Genomic DNA, 21,579 nt, shown 5'->3' with positions numbered 1-21,579 from the left:
GAGCCGGTTAAAAGTCTTTCATGCTAAACTTTACTCTTGTAAAATATATAATAAATTGTTGAATCTGTTTTAATTCTTCTCGTCATTATTGCCGGTACTTGCTTGAAATTTGTTTGTGAAATCTGCATGCGAAAGCGGTAGTTGAACCCATTGGGCACTTTTATTATTGTAACAACAGAGGTGACGTCCGCGGTGCGGCCACTAAGGGGTCTTGAGACGTCGGTCGTTACAATTGGAACCTCCGGCGGGACAGGTGCTAAAAAGATACCATTAGGAGTATAGGGAAAATTAAGGTTTAAAGGTCAAGATAAGTTATTAATAATTCTCTCTGAAATTGGTTCGACTGTTTGATAACTACTTCTATTAAAAACTTAGTCATTAAGTACTGGCAACGATGGCGGAGGGCGGTGAGTTTAATTTTGATATTCCGGACTACAGATAGATTCAATGCGCCAAAGATTAGATGAGCTGTTTTGTTGGAGCGAAACGCATGGAAGGCGGCCGGCTCATGATAGGGAAGGGGTGGGCGATGGCAAAATTGGGGAGGCCGCCCAAGATACGGGGTCCCCTCGCAGCCTAGGCCAAGGTACGAATAGGAAGCCCTCTAGCTGGAGTCCTTCAAGGATTAGGTTTAGTACACCCCTTGCTAGCTCGACCCCTAGATCAAGACCCGGGGCAGCCCCTTCGCAGGCGACTCACACTCAGTCGCCCCAGTTAGCTCCCCTGACCAAGCCCATAGCTGTCCCGGAAGCTTATAATGGCCAGGGTAGTTATAAAGATTGCTTTACACACTTTGAGGCTTGCAAGACCATTAACGCTTGGACAGAGGCTCAAGCTTGCCAATTCCTGGCTGTGAAACTCAAGGGTACGGCCCTTAGGGTCTATAGTGATCTAACCCCCACAGAGCGCTTCGACTATAAAAGTGTGACGTCAGCACTTAAATCCAGATTTGACCCCGAAAGGGATGTAGGTGTGTACTGGGCCCAGCTTCGGGGAAAAACTAGAAAGAAGGGGGAGTCATTGTCCGAGTTAGCTGGGTATATCCAAAGGATAGCGGCTCGAGCCTATCCAGACTCTGATCAGGAGAACTTTCGTTTCTGGTGGCAAATAACTGTATGCGCGCAACTCGAGGACAGGTAAGCAGGGGCCCGTGGGACACACAAATTTCCCTCCCCTGGGGAAGCGTGTCAGACACATCTTTAAACATTACGGACATTAGTGACTTAATAGAGCAGGATAGGATGTTGTATATAGACCAAATTAATTCGCCCTAACCTCCTGTTTCCTCTTCCCTAGATTTCACCATGAACAGATTTGTTTCGGGAAAGGTTGCCCTTATTGGACACAGTTATATCACAAGATTGGAGAACCAGGTTAGGAGGGAGTGGGAGGGGAGGTTTAGAGAAAATTTGGGGTTGCAGGGGGTGGAGGTGCGTTTCTATGGGAGGGGAGGGGGGAATATCTGGACATTGTGGAGATTGGTAGACGACATGATGGCAGAGGGGTTTAGGCCGGGGGTGGTTATATTGCAGATCGGGGGGAACGATATTAGTAACCGGTGTTTCAATTTAGAACAGTTTATGGGGTTATTTAGGGGGATTTTGGACAGGTTATGTGCATGGGGGGTGGCCCGGGTGGCGGTCATGAGGGTGTTTCCGCATGGCGGGCCAGCATTAACCTAGCCCTCAATTTCAAGCTGCGGAAGCGGGGCTGGGATCTGGTGGTCCGCCGGCGGCTGCTGTCTCCGGGGTTGCTGGGCGACGGCGTGCACCTGATACGACCAACACTTTCGATTAACCTTGTCCTGACTCCTCCATAGTCAAAATTCACAGGGTGGGTTATTCGGCTTGATAGGTTAGATAGGTTTACACGTTGGTTGCGTTAGAAAGGGAGGTCACGGGGTCGGGGCTGGTCTGGGTGGCCAGAGTTGATAAGACCAACACTCAAGATTAGCCTTGCCTCGACTCTCCCAGGGTTCAAAATTGATGGGGTGGGTTATTTAGGTTGGCTTCGAGTGGGGCTCTAGTCCTTGTGGCTAGAGTTGATACGACCAACACTTAGGCGGAGCACCATTCACAGCCATTTAGTTAGAATGGGGGAGGGTGTCCGAATGCCTGGTCCGGCTTAATTTAGTCATATGTTAGGTATAGGGTGGCTTCCCCAGTGATAGCTGTGGGTAGGGGGGAAAAACTCTTGGCCGCCAAAGGAGGAGCAGAATATTTTTTCATGTTTGCTAATTTTATATATGTCATGTGTTTTTTTATTTTTGTTTTTTTTTTTATTTTTGTTATATAAGTAAATACCTTTGAGAGGAAATCATGTTGCCCTTAGGGTCTATAGTGATCTAACCCCCACAGAGCGCTTAGACTATAAAAGTGTGACGTCGGCACTTAAATCCAGATTTGACCCCGAGAGGGATGTAGGTGTGCACTGGGCCCAGCTTCTGGGAAAAACTAGAAAGAAGGGGGAGTCATTGTCCGAGTTAGCTGGGTATATCCAAAGGATAGCGGCTCGAGCCTATCCAGACTCTGATCAGGAGAACTTTCGTTTCTGGTGGTAAATAACTGTATGCGCGCAACTCGAGGACAGGTAAGCAGGGGCCCGTGGGACACACAAATTTCCCTCCCCTGGGGAAGCGTGTCAGACACATCTTTAAACATTACGGACATTAGTGACTTAATAGAGCAGGATAGGATGTTGTATATAGACCAAATTAATTCGCCCTAACCTCCTGTTTCCTCTTCCCTAGATTTCACCATGAACAGATTTGTTTCGGGAAAGGTTGCCCTTATTGGACACAGTTATATCACAAGATTGGAGAACCAGGTTAGGAGGGAGTGGGAGGGGAGGTTTAGAGAAAATTTGGGGTTGCAGGGGGTGGAGGTGCGTTTCTATGGGAGGGGAGGGGGGAATATCTGGACATTGTGGAGATTGGTAGACGACATGATGGCAGAGGGGTTTAGGCCGGGGGTGGTTATATTGCAGATCGGGGGGAACGATATTAGTAACCGGTGTTTCAATTTAGAACAGTTTATGGGGTTATTTAGGGGGATTTTGGACAGGTTATGTGCATGGGGGGTGGCCCGGGTGGCGGTCATGAGGGTGTTTCCGCGTGGCGGGCCAGCATTAACCTAGCCCTCAATTTCAAGCTGCGGAAGCGGGGCTGGGATCTGGTGGTCCGCCGGCGGCTGCTGTCTCCGGGGTTGCTGGGCGACGGCGTGCACCTGATACGACCAACACTTTCGATTAACCTTGTCCTCACTCCTCCATAGTCAAAATTCACAGGGTGGGTTATTCGGCTTGATAGGTTAGATAGGTTTACACGTTGGTTGCGTTAGAAAGGGAGGTCACGGGGTCGGGGCTGGTCTGGGTGGCCAGAGTTGATAAGACCAACACTCAAGATTAGCCTTGCCTCGACTCTCCCAGGGTTCAAAATTGATGGGGTGGGTTATTTAGGTTGGCTTCGAGTGGGGCTCTAGTCCTTGTGGCTAGAGTTGATACGACCAACACTTAGGCGGAGCACCATTCACAGCCATTTAGTTAGAATGGGGGAGGGTGTCCGAATGCCTGGTCCGGCTTAATTTAGTCATATGTTAGGTATAGGGTGGCTTCCCCAGTGATAGCTGTGGGTAGGGGGGGAAAAACTCTTGGCCGCCAAAGGAGGAGCAGAATATTTTTTCATGTTTGCTAATTTTATATATGTCATGTTTTTTTTTATTATTTTTGTTATATAAGTAAATACCTTTCAGAGGAAATCATGTTGCCCTTAGGGTCTATAGTGATCTAACCCCCACAGAGCGCTTAGACTATAAAAGTGTGACGTCGGCACTTAAATCCAGATTTGACCCCGAGAGGGATGTAGGTGTGCACTGGGCCCAGCTTCTGGGAAAAACTAGAAAGAAGGGGGAGTCATTGTCCGAGTTAGCTGGGTATATCCAAAGGATAGCGGCTCGAGCCTATCCAGACTCTGATCAGGAGAACTTTCGTTTCTGGTGGTAAATAACTGTATGCGCGCAACTCGAGGACAGGTAAGCAGGGGCCCGTGGGACACACAAATTTCCCTCCCCTGGGGAAGCGTGTCAGACACATCTTTAAACATTACGGACATTAGTGACTTAATAGAGCAGGATAGGATGTTGTATATAGACCAAATTAATTCGCCCTAACCTCCTGTTTCCTCTTCCCTAGATTTCACCATGAACAGATTTGTTTCGGGAAAGGTTGCCCTTATTGGACACAGTTATATCACAAGATTGGAGAACCAGGTTAGGAGGGAGTGGGAGGGGAGGTTTAGAGAAAATTTGGGGTTGCAGGGGGTGGAGGTGCGTTTCTATGGGAGGGGAGGGGGGAATATCTGGACATTGTGGAGATTGGTAGACGACATGATGGCAGAGGGGTTTAGGCCGGGGGTGGTTATATTGCAGATCGGGGGGAACGATATTAGTAACCGGTGTTTCAATTTAGAACAGTTTATGGGGTTATTTAGGGGGATTTTGGACAGGTTATGTGCATGGGGGGTGGCCCGGGTGGCGGTCATGAGGGTGTTTCCGCGTGGCGGGCCAGCATTAACCTAGCCCTCAATTTCAAGCTGCGGAAGCGGGGCTGGGATCTGGTGGTCCGCCGGCGGCTGCTGTCTCCGGGGTTGCTGGGCGACGGCGTGCACCTGATACGACCAACACTTTCGATTAACCTTGTCCTCACTCCTCCATAGTCAAAATTCACAGGGTGGGTTATTCGGCTTGATAGGTTAGATAGGTTTACACGTTGGTTGCGTTAGAAAGGGAGGTCACGGGGTCGGGGCTGGTCTGGGTGGCCAGAGTTGATAAGACCAACACTCAAGATTAGCCTTGCCTCGACTCTCCCAGGGTTCAAAATTGATGGGGTGGGTTATTTAGGTTGGCTTCGAGTGGGGCTCTAGTCCTTGTGGCTAGAGTTGATACGACCAACACTTAGGCGGAGCACCATTCACAGCCATTTAGTTAGAATGGGGGAGGGTGTCCGAATGCCTGGTCCGGCTTAATTTAGTCATATGTTAGGTATAGGGTGGCTTCCCCAGTGATAGCTGTGGGTAGGGGGAAAAACTCTTGGCCGCCAAAGGAGGAGCAGAATATTTTTTCATGTTTGCTAATTTTATATATGTCATGTTTTTTTTTTTTATTTTTGTTATATAAGTAAATACCTTTGAGAGGAAATCATGTTGCCCTTAGGGTCTATAGTGATCTAACCCCCACAGAGCGCTTAGACTATAAAAGTGTGACGTCGGCACTTAAATCCAGATTTGACCCCGAGAGGGATGTAGGTGTGCACTGGGCCCAGCTTCTGGGAAAAACTAGAAAGAAGGGGGAGTCATTGTCCGAGTTAGCTGGGTATATCCAAAGGATAGCGGCTCGAGCCTATCCAGACTCTGATCAGGAGAACTTTCGTTTCTGGTGGTAAATAACTGTATGCGCGCAACTCGAGGACAGGTAAGCAGGGGCCCGTGGGACACACAAATTTCCCTCCCCTGGGGAAGCGTGTCAGACACATCTTTAAACATTACGGACATTAGTGACTTAATAGAGCAGGATAGGATGTTGTATATAGACCAAATTAATTCGCCCTAACCTCCTGTTTCCTCTTCCCTAGATTTCACCATGAACAGATTTGTTTCGGGAAAGGTTGCCCTTATTGGACACAGTTATATCACAAGATTGGAGAACCAGGTTAGGAGGGAGTGGGAGGGGAGGTTTAGAGAAAATTTGGGGTTGCAGGGGGTGGAGGTGCGTTTCTATGGGAGGGGAGGGGGGAATATCTGGACATTGTGGAGATTGGTAGACGACATGATGGCAGAGGGGTTTAGGCCGGGGGTGGTTATATTGCAGATCGGGGGGAACGATATTAGTAACCGGTGTTTCAATTTAGAACAGTTTATGGGGTTATTTAGGGGGATTTTGGACAGGTTATGTGCATGGGGGGTGGCCCGGGTGGCGGTCATGAGGGTGTTTCCGCGTGGCGGGCCAGCATTAACCTAGCCCTCAATTTCAAGCTGCGGAAGCGGGGCTGGGATCTGGTGGTCCGCCGGCGGCTGCTGTCTCCGGGGTTGCTGGGCGACGGCGTGCACCTGATACGACCAACACTTTCGATTAACCTTGTCCTGACTCCTCCATAGTCAAAATTCACAGGGTGGGTTATTCGGCTTGATAGGTTAGATAGGTTTACACGTTGGTTGCGTTAGAAAGGGAGGTCACGGGGTCGGGGCTGGTCTGGGTGGCCAGAGTTGATAAGACCAACACTCAAGATTAGCCTTGCCTCGACTCTCCCAGGGTTCAAAATTGATGGGGTGGGTTATTTAGGTTGGCTTCGAGTGGGGCTCTAGTCCTTGTGGCTAGAGTTGATACGACCAACACTTAGGCGGAGCACCATTCACAGCCATTTAGTTAGAATGGGGGAGGGTGTCCGAATGCCTGGTCCGGCTTAATTTAGTCATATGTTAGGTATAGGGTGGCTTCCCCAGTGATAGCTGTGGGTAGGGGGGAAAAACTCTTGGCCGCCAAAGGAGGAGCAGAATATTTTTTCATGTTTGCTAATTTTATATATGTCATGTTTTTTTTTTTTATTTTTGTTATATAAGTAAATACCTTTGAGAGGAAATCATGTTGCCCTTAGGGTCTATAGTGATCTAACCCCCACAGAGCGCTTAGACTATAAAAGTGTGACGTCGGCACTTAAATCCAGATTTGACCCCGAGAGGGATGTAGGTGTGCACTGGGCCCAGCTTCGGGGAAAAACTAGAAAGAAGGGGGAGTCATTGTCCGAGTTAGCTGGGTATATCCAAAGGATAGCGGCTCGAGCCTATCCAGACTCTGATCAGGAGAACTTTCGTTTCTGGTGGTAAATAACTGTATGCGCGCAACTCGAGGACAGGTAAGCAGGGGCCCGTGGGACACACAAATTTCCCTCCCCTGGGGAAGCGTGTCAGACACATCTTTAAACATTACGGACATTAGTGACTTAATAGAGCAGGATAGGATGTTGTATATAGACCAAATTAATTCGCCCTAACCTCCTGTTTCCTCTTCCCTAGATTTCACCATGAACAGATTTGTTTCGGGAAAGGTTGCCCTTATTGGACACAGTTATATCACAAGATTGGAGAACCAGGTTAGGAGGGAGTGGGAGGGGAGGTTTAGAGAAAATTTGGGGTTGCAGGGGGTGGAGGTGCGTTTCTATGGGAGGGGAGGGGGGAATATCTGGACATTGTGGAGATTGGTAGACGACATGATGGCAGAGGGGTTTAGGCCGGGGGTGGTTATATTGCAGATCGGGGGGAACGATATTAGTAACCGGTGTTTCAATTTAGAACAGTTTATGGGGTTATTTAGGGGGATTTTGGACAGGTTATGTGCATGGGGGGTGGCCCGGGTGGCGGTCATGAGGGTGTTTCCGCGTGGCGGGCCAGCATTAACCTAGCCCTCAATTTCAAGCTGCGGAAGCGGGGCTGGGATCTGGTGGTCCGCCGGCGGCTGCTGTCTCCGGGGTTGCTGGGCGACGGCGTGCACCTGATACGACCAACACTTTCGATTAACCTTGTCCTGACTCCTCCATAGTCAAAATTCACAGGGTGGGTTATTCGGCTTGATAGGTTAGATAGGTTTACACGTTGGTTGCGTTAGAAAGGGAGGTCACGGGGTCGGGGCTGGTCTGGGTGGCCAGAGTTGATAAGACCAACACTCAAGATTAGCCTTGCCTCGACTCTCCCAGGGTTCAAAATTGATGGGGTGGGTTATTTAGGTTGGCTTCGAGTGGGGCTCTAGTCCTTGTGGCTAGAGTTGATACGACCAACACTTAGGCGGAGCACCATTCACAGCCATTTAGTTAGAATGGGGGAGGGTGTCCGAATGCCTGGTCCGGCTTAATTTAGTCATATGTTAGGTATAGGGTGGCTTCCCCAGTGATAGCTGTGGGTAGGGGGGAAAAACTCTTGGCCGCCAAAGGAGGAGCAGAATATTTTTTCATGTTTGCTAATTTTATATATGTCATATATTTTTGTTATTTTTATTTTTGTTATACAAGTAAATACCTCTGAGAGGAAATCATGTTGCCACCAAGGAGATGGTGATTATGGAGGTATTGCCCCTTAGCCAAGAACCTGACTAGTGCTAATACGGGTATTTCTGTTCAAAATGGGGGGTTTCTGAAGTCTGGAATGATGAATTTATATATTTTCATTCGACTGTGGTAATAATATTGAGGTACCACTAATAGACTAGTAATGATCATCATGATAGCCAGTAGTGAAATTCGAACATGGAATGTAATGATTAAGCAGCAGCCATAACTAGTCGGGTTCTTCTATATTGTAAACTGTAGTTCAAATTGTTATAATATAATGTACACAGTAAAATTGTAACTGTACTCTCTGAATATTTTTCTTGGTTCCAGTTAAACTTGTTGAGATAAAAATGTAAAAATTCGATTGTTTGGAGATGACAGTAATGGCCCACAGTGTATCAATTCAAATTATACTAATCAAATAATGTACTGTTATATTGGCTGCTAGCCTGAATTATCTGTAACTTAAGCACTAGGAATGATTACCATGAACATTATGCACTTATCTTAGAAAGATGTTTAAAATATGCTCAATTGTGCTCATCTGTGCTTAAACAACCATTACCATGTACATCTGGTGCTACTCATAGAAAAATGCTCCAAGGATGCTTAAAATAAGCTCAAGTGTGCTCATCTGTGCTTAACAACCATTACCATGTACATCCGGTGCTACTCATAGAAAAATGCTCCAAAGATGCTTAAAATATGCTCAAGTGTGCTCATCTGTGCTTAACAACCATTACCATGTACATCTGGTGCTACTCATAGAAAAAAAAATGCTCCAAAGATGCTTAAAATATGCTCAAGTGTGCTCATCTGTGCTTAACAACTATTACCATGTACATCGGGTGCTACCCATAGAAAAATGCTCCAAAGAGGCTTAAAATATGCTCAAGTGTGCTTATCTGTGCTTAACAACCATTACCATGTACATCTGGTGCTACTCATAGAAAAATGCTCCAATGATGCTTAAAATATGCTCAATTGTGCTCATCTGTGCTTAAACAACCATTACCATGTACATCTGGTGCTACTCATGGAAAAATGCTCATAAGATGCTCGCAATGCTCAATGATGCTTAACATGCTTAGGGATGCCAAAAACTTTCCTCGCAGTGGAGAGAATGTAAATTGTGTGGACAGCCTGAAGAGATCAGGAGTTGTTGTGATTGAAAGTGTTCAGAAACTGAGTTAACTGCACCTTGAGAACATCTGCTTAAAATTATGAATTTTATGGTGCTTCCCAGAACTTTAAACATTCCAGACAATCAACCATGTGAAGACAAGGACTGTCATGACCCATTATTTTATGGGAAGCACATATTTGTAATATTGATTACTTACTGTTAAAGTTTGGCAATAATTATTTGCTGACGCTCCAGGAGTTGCACCAAAGTAAAAAAAAAAAAAAAAAAAAAATCTGATTATACAGTTGTGACTCTTAACTAAATTACAATTGAGCAAGACTTTATATAAGTGACATTTAGATACCAACCAATTTATCTTCAGTAGATTGTAATTTAAAATTGTACAAGCAATTATAGCAATAAAGACAAGACTTGGGCCGAGTCATCTGGAAATTGAGATTATGTGTAATAATGCCAATATTTTTGTATTGTAATTTTGAACTTCATGCTATAGGGGCCTGCCTCCATTAGGTATTATTATCAAATGGTGAAATTTTGTTGTATGTAAAGACATGAAATGTCATTCAAATTTATTGGCCAGTGAGGAAATGATGGTACTTAATCAAATGCAATAGTTCATTATTATTATTATATTATTATTATTATTATTATTATTATTATTATTATTGTGAGTCGAGTTGGATGTGGCAATTGATAGCACATGGCTAATCTTTTAATTTTAAGTTCAGTTCCGAGAAGTTTGGGCGGCTTTGGCCCACCTGGTTTGTCCTGTGGACCACGTGTTGTTTCAACAGCAATCCATGTGGAACCATCGTTGGCCAGCCTGGTGATACATTACCATTATGGGTGACAAACCTTAACTAGGTCAAAGGTCAAGGTCGGGGTTTGTCTTTCACTGGTGGAATTGTGGCAAGACATCATGAGATAGAAAGGATCAGAGGTAAAGGAGCCAAGGTCACTAGGTCAAAGGTCGATATTGCCGAGTAAAGGTCAAGGTCGAGGTTTATGTCGTTCACTGGTGGAATTGTAAGACATCCCGAGAGGAAATGAGTCATAGTCAGTCGAGTCCAAGGTCATTGGACTAAAGGTCAATATTACCAGGACAAAGGCCATTACTTAACATAGAAATATTTTACGGATTTTGAAACAGTAAGTTGAGTCTCGGCTACGCGGTCGTAGCCTGCCCGGGTGGTTGGAGGGTGTGTAGCGACGCGTGGGTCACTTCGTGTCGTTTTTCGGAATTTAGTACAACCCTGTCCGAGGAAGCGAGGAACTCTGGGAGAAAAAGTGACGTCACAGCCTCTTCCTTTGGAGGCCAAGATACGATAGGTCGGTATTGAAATTCAGGCAGGGTAATCTGTTAGATTTTTGTGTTGTCAGCGCCCATCTCTTCCCTAAAATGTTATAAAATGGTTTACTAAACATCAGTTGCCACCTACAACCCGATAGGTTTGATTTCCGACCGTGTAATTTGGTATATTTTTCGATTTATGCAGACTTAAGTTTTGGCGGGAACCTCGTGTCGTGATTGAGGGGAACGTTCGCTAGCTGTTGAAATTTTGTTAAATAGTGGATAATTCGAGAATTGGTATTCTCGGGGAGTAGTTTTCTCTCGTTCGGTGAGGCTAATTTTGTGTGCCCCCCTCGCCAAGACGAACGTAGGAGAAGGCGGTAGTGTTGAGTTGGACTTTGTAAATTTGGAGTCGGTCACGTGGCGGAGATTTGTCCGTTCGGCGAGGTTTGAGACTCGCTCCGAGGAACGGTGTCAGATTCCGTGGGCCGAGAGTTAATTTAGCTAGAGAATTTCGACAACCACGACATTGGTTCCTGCCTGGTAGTTAGTTTAGGTAAAAGTTTGTTTATTTCAGGTGGCTTCTGTACATTGTTAGGGTTAATTTAAAACACTCACTGAGCCGGTTAAATGTCTTTCATGCTAAACTTTACTCTTGTAAAATATATAATAAATTGTTGAATCTGTTTAATTCTTCTCGTCATTATTGCCAGTACTTGGTCGAAATTTGTTTGTGAAATCTGCAAGCGAAAGCGGCAGTCGAACCCATTGGGCACTTTTATTATTGTAACTACAGAGGTGACGTCCGCGGTGCGGCCACTAGCGGGTCGCGAGACGTCGTTCGTTACAATTGGAACCTCCGGCGGGACAGGTGCTAAAGATACCATTAGGAGTATAGGGAAAATTAAGGTTTAAAGGTCAAGATAAGTTATAAATAATTCTATCTGAAATTGGTTCGACTGTTTGATAACTACTTCTATTAAAAACTTAGTCATTAAGTGCTGGCAGTGATGGCGGAGGGCGGTGAGTTTAATTTTGATATTCCGGACTACGGACTACAGATAGAATCAATGCGCCAAAGATTAGATGAGCTGTTGTGTAGGAGCGAAACGCGTGGAAGGCGGCCGGCTCGTGATAGGGAAGAGGTGGGCGATGGCAAAATTGGGGAGGCCGCCCAAGATACGGGGTCCCCTCGCGGCCTAGGCCAAGGTACGAATAGGGAGCCCTCTAGCTGGAGTCCTTCAAGGATTAGGTTTAGTACACCCCTTGCTGGCTCGACCCCTAGATCAAGACCCGGGGCAGCCCCTTCGCAGGCGACTCAGCCCCAGTCGCCCCAGTTAGTTCCCCTGCCCAAACCCATAGTTGTCCCGGAAGCTTATAATGGCCAGGGTAGTTATAAAGATTGGTTTACACACTTTGAGGCTTGCAAGACCATTAACGCTTGGACAGAGGCTCAAGCTTGCCAATTCCTGGCGGTGAAACTCAAGGGTACGGCCCTTAGGGTATATAGTGATCTAACCCCCACAGAGCGCTTAGACTATAAAAGTGTGACGTCGGCACTTAAATCCAGATTTGACCCCGAGAGGGATGTGGGTGTGTACTGGGCCCAGCTTCGGGGAAAAACTAGGAAGAAGGGGGAGTCATTATCCGAGTTGGCTGGGTATATCCAAAGGATAGCAGCTCGGGCCTATCCAGACTCTGATCAGGAGACGCGGAGTATTATTGAGATCCAACATTTTATTGATGCACTGGACAATCGGGAGGTCCAGAAACAGCTAAGAAGGAATAAGCCTTCCAGTTTAGCAGAGGCCGTTCGTATGGCCCTTGATGAGGAGAGCTATGATCGGATAGGCGGGTCTGCTAGGATACCCCAAGCGGGGGGGGGGGGGGGGGGGGTCGATAGCTTAACAGAATCCCCCGTTGTAGAGAGGGAGGAGGCTCGGACCTCCGAGCAAGAACAAATAGCCACTCTTGTTAAGAAGATAGAGGCGTTGCAGGCCCGATTTAATAGGGATAGGGATTATCGTAGGGGAGATCAGCCACCCCCCACCCCACCCCCCATCAGGGAAATTACTATGGCCAGGCTCAGAGGGGGCCTCAGTGCTTCAGGTGCTCTATGTCGATCGGGCGTCCGCGCTAAGTTCGGCATCAATATGGCGACGTCGGGGGAGCCTGTGGGCAACTCCGGACCGTCGAGTGGGGAGGCGTCGTAGACGGCCTCCCGACTGGATGCGGTCCGGGGCCTATGACCTCACCTGATTGGCCCTTCAGTACATTTATTTGTGTAGGTTAGGGAAGATGTCTGTATAGTAATTTAGATTATGTAGATCCTGTCTGAACTATACTTGTTTTATCTTTCATGTAAAATGGTGCTCTTGACACCCCCTGACCTGGGAAAGGGATCAAGACGGAAGAGGATGACCCGGGCCACTGAAACTGCCGGCTGGAGACGTCCTGGGAGACTCTCGCCCTCCAGGAACCTTTGGTATTTGCAATGATACAGTTTTCTCTTATGTGCGCGGGTGATTGAACATTGGGATAGCCACCATGGACCCCTGGGGTAGTGGCCACACCCCAGACGTGGCAGTGACCCCCAAATACCTACTCGGAGACCTGGAGACAGGCAGACGTCCCTGGCGGTGAGAGACCTCCACACCCAATCAGGAGAACTTTCGTTTCTGGTGGTAAATAACTGTATGCGCGCAACTCGAGGACAGATAACCAGGGGCCCGTGGGACACCAGAGTCGACGTCCACAACAAATTTCCCTCCCCCAGGGAAGCGTGTCAGACACATCTTTAAACATTACGGACATTAGTGACTTAATAGAACAGGAAGGGAGGAGACAGCGAGTTAAAATAGAGTGATAGGAATTTATTGGTTGGTATCATGTTATAGGTAGTACAAGTCGGGCCAGGTGTTCAAGGGGAGATAATTGGGCAAGTAGGTTAGGTAGCTGGGATAGAGGGGGAAGTCGCTTGGACAGGGTTGGTCAGGGTGGCCAGAGTTGTTACGACCAACACTTTCGATTAACCTTGTCCTGACTCCCCCATAGTCAAAATTCATAGGGTGGGTTATTCGGCTTGATAGGTTAGATAGGCTTACAGTTTGGTTGGGTTAGAAAGGGAGGTCACCGGGTAGGGGCTGGTCTGGGTGGCCAGAGTTGATACGACCAACACTCAAGATTAGCCTTGCCTTGACTCTCCCAGGGTTCAAAATTGATGGGGTGGGTTATTCGGCCTGGTAGGTTAGTTAGGTTGGCTTCGAGTGGGGCTCTAGTCCTTGTGGCTAGAGTTGATACGACCAACACTTGGGCGGAGCACCATTCACAGCCATTTAGTTAGAATAGGGGAGGGTGTCCGAATGCCTGGACCGGCTTAATTTAGTCATATGTTAGTATAGGGTGGCTTCCCCAGTGATAGCTGTGGGTAGGGGGAAAAACTCTTGGCCGCCGGAGGAGGAGCAGAATATTTTTTTCAAGTTTGCTAATTTTATATATGTCATATATTTTTGTTATTTTTATTTTTTGTTATACAAGTAAATACCTCTGAGAGGAAATCATGTTGCCACCAAGGAGATGGTGATTATGGAGGTATTGCCCCTTAGCCAAGAACCTGACTAGTGCTAATACGGGTATTTCTGTTCAAAATGGGGGGTTTCTGAAGTCTGGAATGATGAATTTATATATTTTCATTCGACTGTGGTAATAATATTGAGGTACCACTAATAGACTAGTAATGATCATCATGATAGCCAGTAGTGAAATTCGAACATGGAATGTAATGATTAAGCAGCAGCCATAACTAGTCGGGTTCTTCTATATTGTAAACTGTAGTTCAAATTGTTATAATGTAATGTACACAGTAGAATTGTAACTGTACTCTCTGAATATTTTTCTTGGTTCCAGTTAAACTTGTTGAGATAAAAATGTAAAAATTCGATTGTTTGGAGATGACAGTAATGGCCCACAGTGTATCAATTCAAATTATACTAATCAAATAATGTACTGTTATATTGGCTGCTAGCCTGAATTATCTGTAACTTAAGCACTAGGAATGATTACCATGAACATTATGCACTTATCTTAGAAAGATGTTTAAAATATGCTCAATTGTGCTCATCTGTGCTTAAACAACCATTACCATGTACATCTGGTGCTACTCATAGAAAAATGCTCCAAGGATGCTTAAAATAAGCTCAAGTGTGCTCATCTGTGCTTAACAACCATTACCATGTACATCTGGTGCTACTCATAGAAAAATGCTCCAAAGATGCTTAAAATATGCTCAAGTGTGCTCATCTGTGCTTAACAACCATTACCATGTACATCTGGTGCTACTCATAGAAAAAAATGCTCCAAAGATGCTTAAAATATGCTCAAGTGTGCTCATCTGTGCTTAACAACTATTACCATGTACATCGGGTGCTACCCATAGAAAAATGCTCCAAAGAGGCTTAAAATATGCTCAAGTGTGCTCATCTGTGCTTAACAACCATTACCATGTACATCTGGTGCTACTCATAGAAAAATGCTCCAATGATGCTTAAAATATGCTCAATTGTGCTCATCTGTGCTTAAACAACCATTACCATGTACATCTGGTGCTACTCATGTAAAAATGCTCAAAAGATGCTCGCACATGCTCAATGATGCTTAACATGCTTAGGGATGCCAAAAACTTTCCTCGCAGTGGAGAGAATGTAAATTGTGTGGACAGCCTGAAGAGATCAGGAGTTGTTGTGATTGAAAGTGTTCAGAAACTGAGTTAACTGCACCTTGAGAACATCTGCTTAAAATTATGAATTTTATGGTGCTTCCCAGAACTTTAAACATTCCAGACAATCAACCATGTGAAGACAAGGACTGTCATGACCCATTATTTTATGGGAAGCACATATTTGTAATATTGATTACTTACTGTTGAAGTTTGGCAATAATTATTGCTGATGCCCCAGGAGTTGCACCAAAGAAAAAAAAAAAAAAATCTGATTATACAGTTGTGACTCTTAACTAAATTACAATTGAGCAAGACTTTATATAAGTGACATTTAGATACCAACCAATTTATCTTCAGTAGATTGTAATTTAAAATTGTACAAGCAATTATAGCAATAAAGACAAGACTTGGGCCGAGTCATCTGGAAATTGAGATTGTGTAATAATGCCAATATTTTTGTATTGTAATTTTGAACTTCATGCTATAGGGGCCTGCCTCCATTAGGTATTATTATCAAATGGTGAAATTTTGTTGTATGTAAAGACATGAAATGTCATTCAAATTTATTGGCCAGTGAGGAAATGATGGTACTTAATCAAATGCAATAGTTCATTATTATTATTAATATATTATTATTATTATTATTATTATTATTATTATTGTGAGTCGAGTTGGATGTGGCAATTGATAGCACATGGCTAATCTTTTAATTTTAAGTTCAGTTCCGAGAAGTTTGGGCGGCTTTGGCCCACCTGGTTTGTCCTGTGGACCACGTGTTGTTTCAACAGCAATCCATGTGGAACCATCGTTGGCCAGCCTGGTGATACATTACCATTATGGGTGACAAACCTTAACTAGGTCAAAGGTCAAGGTCGGGGTTTGTCTTTCACTGGTGGAATTGTGGCAAGACATCATGAGATAGAAAGGATCAGAGGTAAAGGAGCCAAGGTCACTAGGTCAAAGGTCGATATTGCCGAGTAAAGGTCAAGGTCGAGGTTTATGTCGTTCACTGGTGGAATTGTAAGACATCCCGAGAGGAAATGAGTCATAGTCAGTCGAGTCCAAGGTCATTGGACCAAAGGTCAATATTACCAGGACAAAGGCCATTACTTAACATAGAAATATTTTACGGATTTTGAAACAGTAAGTTGAGTCTCGGCTACGCGGTCGTAGCCTGCCCGGGTGGTTGGAGGGTGTGTAGCGACGCGTGGGTCACTTCGTGTCGTTTTTCGGAATTTAGTACAACCCTGTCCGAGGAAGCGAGGAACTCTGGGAGAAAAAGTGACGTCACAGCCTCTTCCTTTGGAGGCCAAGATACGATAGGTCGGTATTGAAATTCGGGCAGGGTAATCTGTTAGATTTTTGTGTTGTCAGCGCCCATCTCTTCCCTAAAATGTTATAAAATGGTTTACTAAACATCAGTTGCCACCTACAACCCGATAGGTTTGATTTCCGACCGTGTAATTTGGTATATTTTTCGATTTATGCAGACTTAAGTTTTGGCGGGAACCTCGTGTCGTGATTGAGGGGAACGTTCGCTAGCTGTTGAAATTTTGTTAAATAGTGGATAATTCGAGAATTGGTATTCTCGGGGAGTAGTTTTCTCTCGTTCGGTGAGGCTAATTTTGTGTGCCCCCCTCGCCAAGACGAACGTAGGAGAAGGCGGTAGTGTTGAGTTGGACTTTGTAAATTTGGAGTCGGTCACGTGGCGGAGATTTGTCCGTTCGGCGAGGTTTGAGACTCGCTCCGAGGAACGGTGTCAGATTCCGTGGGCCGAGAGTTAATTTAGCTAGAGAATTTCGACAACCACGACATTGGTTCCTGCCTGGTAGTTAGTTTAGGTAAAAGTTTGTTTATTTCAGGTGGCTTCTGTACATTGTTAGGGTTAATTTAAAACACTCACTGAGCCGGTTAAATGTCTTTCATGCTAAACTTTACTCTTGTAAAATATATAATAAATTGTTGAATCTGTTTAATTCTTCTCGTCATTATTGCCAGTACTTGGTCGAAATTTGTTTGTGAAATCTGCAAGCGAAAGCGGCAGTCGAACCCATTGGGCACTTTTATTATTGTAACTACAGAGGTGACGTCCGCGGTGCGGCCACTAGCGGGACCAAATTAATTCGCCCTAACCTCCTGTTTCCTCTCTCTTCCCTAGATTTCACCATGAACAGATTTGTCTGTAAATTCTAGATGGGGCGGGGGGGATGATTCAGGAGAGGCAGGGGAACATGGGAACAGGAAGGGAGGAGACAGCGAGTTAAAATAGAGTCATAGGAATTTATTGTTTGGTATCATGTTATATGTAGTACAAGTCGGGCCAGGTGTTCAAGGGGAGATAATTGGGCAAGTAGGTTAGGTAGCTGGGATAGAGGGGGAAGTCGCTTGGACAGGGTTGGTCAGGGTGGCCAGAGTTGATACGACCAACACTTTCTGTCACATACAAATTATGAGCTTATATACAGGCTGGTTGTAAGTATGTTGAATTTATATTTTATTGTTTGAATTTGCGCCTTAATCTCGTGCAAAACTTTTAAAAGTTATCGCGCATGGGCAAAGGACGACGGGTAAGGTATTGGGGCGGACATCTTGATGTGTTGACAGGTGTGAAACATCGGGAAAGCTTTGGGAGCGTGAAATACAGCCACGCTCCATGTCATGCCCGAACCATATCATGAGCTGACGGCGAAATTTCATGTATGGAAGCCCGTAACAGCCATATGATTGTTACCAGAATGGACACTTCGTTGTCTCGTTGTTGATTATTCCTGTCGTTGTTGTACTGCATTCGGTTGAGCGATGCAGGAGTGTTGTGTTGACATGATTTTGCGGTCATATTGAACGCTATTAGTGCATGGATGCTATGGAGGCCCAGCTGCGTGTTGTGGCGATATTATGGTAAATTCTTTAGTGATCTTCAGTGATCTTTTGGTGAGATCGTCTCCATTTGTCTGATGACTTCATATACTTCGTACTACGAGATTGTGTTTTCATTTGGTGGAACTGTGCCATATACGGTCCTGTGCTACAGTCAGGAGATGTGGACACTTACAGTCACTCTATGGAAGGACGGAGGAGGCATCTCTACGTCAGGATCTACAAACTTTGTTGTGTGGGCTATGCAGGGGAACCAGTCATATATATGAACTGTAGGGTGTATATGGTGTATATAAGATGTGAATACCAGGAGTAGGTTACAGTTTATAGTTTATAGGTTTAGGTAGTAGTTATTTCTGTGTAGCATCTTCATAATAGTGTGTAGACTGGTGTGAAATATCATTATTGGCAGTATGAATCTGTGGAGTGAGAGATTTCATCATGTTGGGTATGCCATATGTACATTTTGGACAGTAGTTTTGTAAATTGTAATAAATGTAAATAGTGTAAACTGTTGTTCTCTCTTGTGTTGCAATCCATCGTCTCGGTTAGGTTACACTTTCGATTAACCTTGTCCTGACTCCTCCATAGTCAAAATTCACAGGGTGGGTTATTCGGCTTGATAGGTTAGTTAGGTTGGCTTCGAGTGGGGCTCTAGTCCTTGTGGCTAGAGTTGATACGACCAACACTTGGGCGGAGCACCATTCACAGCCATTTAGTTAGAATGGGGGAGGGTATCCGAATGCCTGGTCCGGCTTAATTTAGTCAGATGTTAGGTATAGATAGAATTCCCATGACGTCACACATCCGGGCATCTTGCGACCTCCGCCATATTGTGGGTCAAGCGATAATAATCAGTCATTCGAGCGAAGCACATTTAAACAAACAGACGATGGTTCACTCCTGCGTAGTGTACGGCTGTACGAATCGGGCGAACGACAGGGGAACAAAGCGTGGTTTTTATGGATTCCCTACTGTAAGACTCCACGAGGACAAATGGACAGAAGAACTCAGCAGAGAGAGAAGAACAAAATGGATCGCGGCCATAGGCAGAAAGGACTTCGTGCCATCAACCCATTCTAAAGTGTGCTCGGATCATTTTTTAGAAGGTAGATAAACTGACATCAATTGATTTCATTTACTACTTAGCTACATAAAATATTTAAAGTCGCACGAGTTTTGGAAACGTGCACTAATAATGCGAATCACATTTATAATGAGACACCGTACAGTACAGTACAGCATGCGATAGTTTTGTAACATGGCATTTGGTGCAAATACCTGTAAATCTGAACTTATTGTTTTATCCAATATTTATATGACGTGTTTTACTTCACTCGAAGTGATTTATTCCTAGTGGTGCTTTCGAACAACATACGAGTCCTGTACCGGAAATAATCTTATATCTTTATTTAGGCTCTAGGCCTAGTACCGACTAGTAGTTACGTACGATCTTGTATAACTACAATGTATGTAGTAGATGCATTCTTTTAAAGATATCAATAATACCAGGGACTTATATCCATATTTATAAGTCCGTGATAATATACTTTGATCATAACATGTCCTTATATTATCTCTTTTATCATATATAAAAACCAGGTCAACTTCAAGTACATGTAACATACATACACTATCAGGCCTGTCTCACTATAAATAAATAGTGTGATGAAAAAATAAGTATTTAGTTCTGTAACCAGTTCATTATTTTTAATCCCATTCCTTTTTTTAAGATTTTTCTTTTTTTTTTGCAGGTAAACCATCAAAGATTTTTGATAAAGCAAATCCTGACTGGGTCCCCTCATTGAAGTTGAATAGGAAGTTGACATCTCCAACAACTCCAAGCAGCCAGAGTGAGCGTTTCCAACGGGCAAACCAACGTGATGACAAGCGGAAACAGCATTTAGCTGCCAGAGCTTTAATGGATTTATCCACATGTAGTGTCCAAGACAGTCAGCCACAGGTGTGTGATTGGCTTCAGAAAGATGACAAACCTGTTCACTTCTTCAAATTAGGACCTCTCTTCCCTGCAGAATCAGCGAAAGACCTAATGGAGGTTAGAAGTCAGGAAAAGGAAGAATTGTTGAAGAAGTTAAATGCAGAGTGTCAGGAGCGGACAACAGAAAACCTTACATTAAGGCAACATATCCTGGAAGGGCAGATATTCAGTGAGGATGCATTCAGAGACAATGACAAGAAGGTAAACTGCTTCACAGGGCTTCCAGGATTTTTAACTTTGATGACTGTGTTCGACTTTGTGAAAGATTACATTCCAGATAGCGGCCGTGTGACATTCTCAAAGTTTCAGAGATTTATTATGACTCTGATGAAACTGCGACTTACACTCTCCCTTCAGTTTCTTGGATATATCTTCAATATCTCACAGCCCACCGCATCAAGGACATTCCTAACTGTATTGGACGTTTTATACATTAGACTGCGAGAGTTTGTTTACTGGCCAGAGAGAGAGGAACTGAGACTTTCAATGCCCATGGAATTCAGGAAGCATTTTGGCTTGAAAGTCGCTGTTATCATTGATTGTTTTGAAATCTTTATTGAGCGGCCTTCAAATCTTCTTGCAAGAGCAAAGACATGGTCTTCGTATAAACACCATAATACTGTAAAAATATTAATTGGAATAGCCCCTCAAGGATGTATAACCTATCTGTCAAATGCTTGGGGAGGACGCAGTAGTGACAAGTATATTGTGGAAAACAGTGGCTTTTTAAAGAAACTTCTTCCAGGAGATATCGTACTTGCTGACCGTGGTTTCGACATTCAGGAAAGTGTCGGTGTAATGTGTGCGGAGGTTAAAATACCGAGTTTTACTAAAGGAAAGAGCCAGTTGTCAGCACTTGAGGTAGAATCCACAAGAAACATTGCACATGTCCGCATTCATGTGGAACGCGTGATTGGACTGGTTAGGAACAAGTTTACAATTCTTTCAGATACTTTACCTGTAGACTATTTGATTGCGCGCACAGGAGATGTTCCAGCTGTAGACAAAATTGTTACTGTTTGCTGTAGTTTGACCAACTTGTGTGGTTCTATTGTGAATTTTGATTGACAATGAAAACACTTCATACATTTTACACTTAAAGTAGTGTATTTGTCAAAAGAATGTGAAATCTTGAAATTAGTGAATATGGCATTTTTTTCTGAATGATTTAGCATTGTCTGGATCATAATTAATCCATATTAAGAATATTATATATTATTAATATTTTATAACTCTATATTTAAATATTTGTTTGCAACCATATTGTGTTCAAATGATGATGCTGATTATAAGTACAGTCAAACTGTGTATAAAGGACACTGAGGGGAAATGACAAGTATCCCTTATAGACAGGTGTCCTTTATATACCCATACAAAACTTGGAGACAGAGGTTTTTTCTCAGAAATAAGTCCTGTCTGTCCCTAATTAAGTATTAAAGTATAAGAGAAATCTTACT

General features: G+C 44.3%; 1 protein-coding gene across 1 annotated transcript; it reads left to right on the top strand.

The window, feature by feature from the left end:
• Positions 1–19,015: 19,015 nt before the first annotated feature.
• On the top strand, positions 19,016–21,190 carry LOC132557040 (uncharacterized). Its single transcript, XM_060221505.1, has 2 exons — positions 19,016–19,232; positions 19,878–21,190. The coding sequence occupies exons 1-2, from the start codon at positions 19,016–19,018 to the stop codon at positions 21,188–21,190; spliced, it is 1,530 nt and encodes a 509-aa protein (XP_060077488.1).
• Positions 21,191–21,579: the final 389 nt, after the last annotated feature.

Source organism: Ylistrum balloti, unplaced genomic scaffold, assembly GCF_031769215.1.
Source record: "Ylistrum balloti isolate Yb309-2 unplaced genomic scaffold, AGI_CSIRO_Ybal_v1 Utg370616, whole genome shotgun sequence".
Taxonomy (NCBI): domain Eukaryota; kingdom Metazoa; phylum Mollusca; class Bivalvia; order Pectinida; family Pectinidae; genus Ylistrum; species Ylistrum balloti.
Note: the sequence above shows the minus strand (reverse complement) of the source record. Positions and strands in the feature narration are given on the sequence as shown.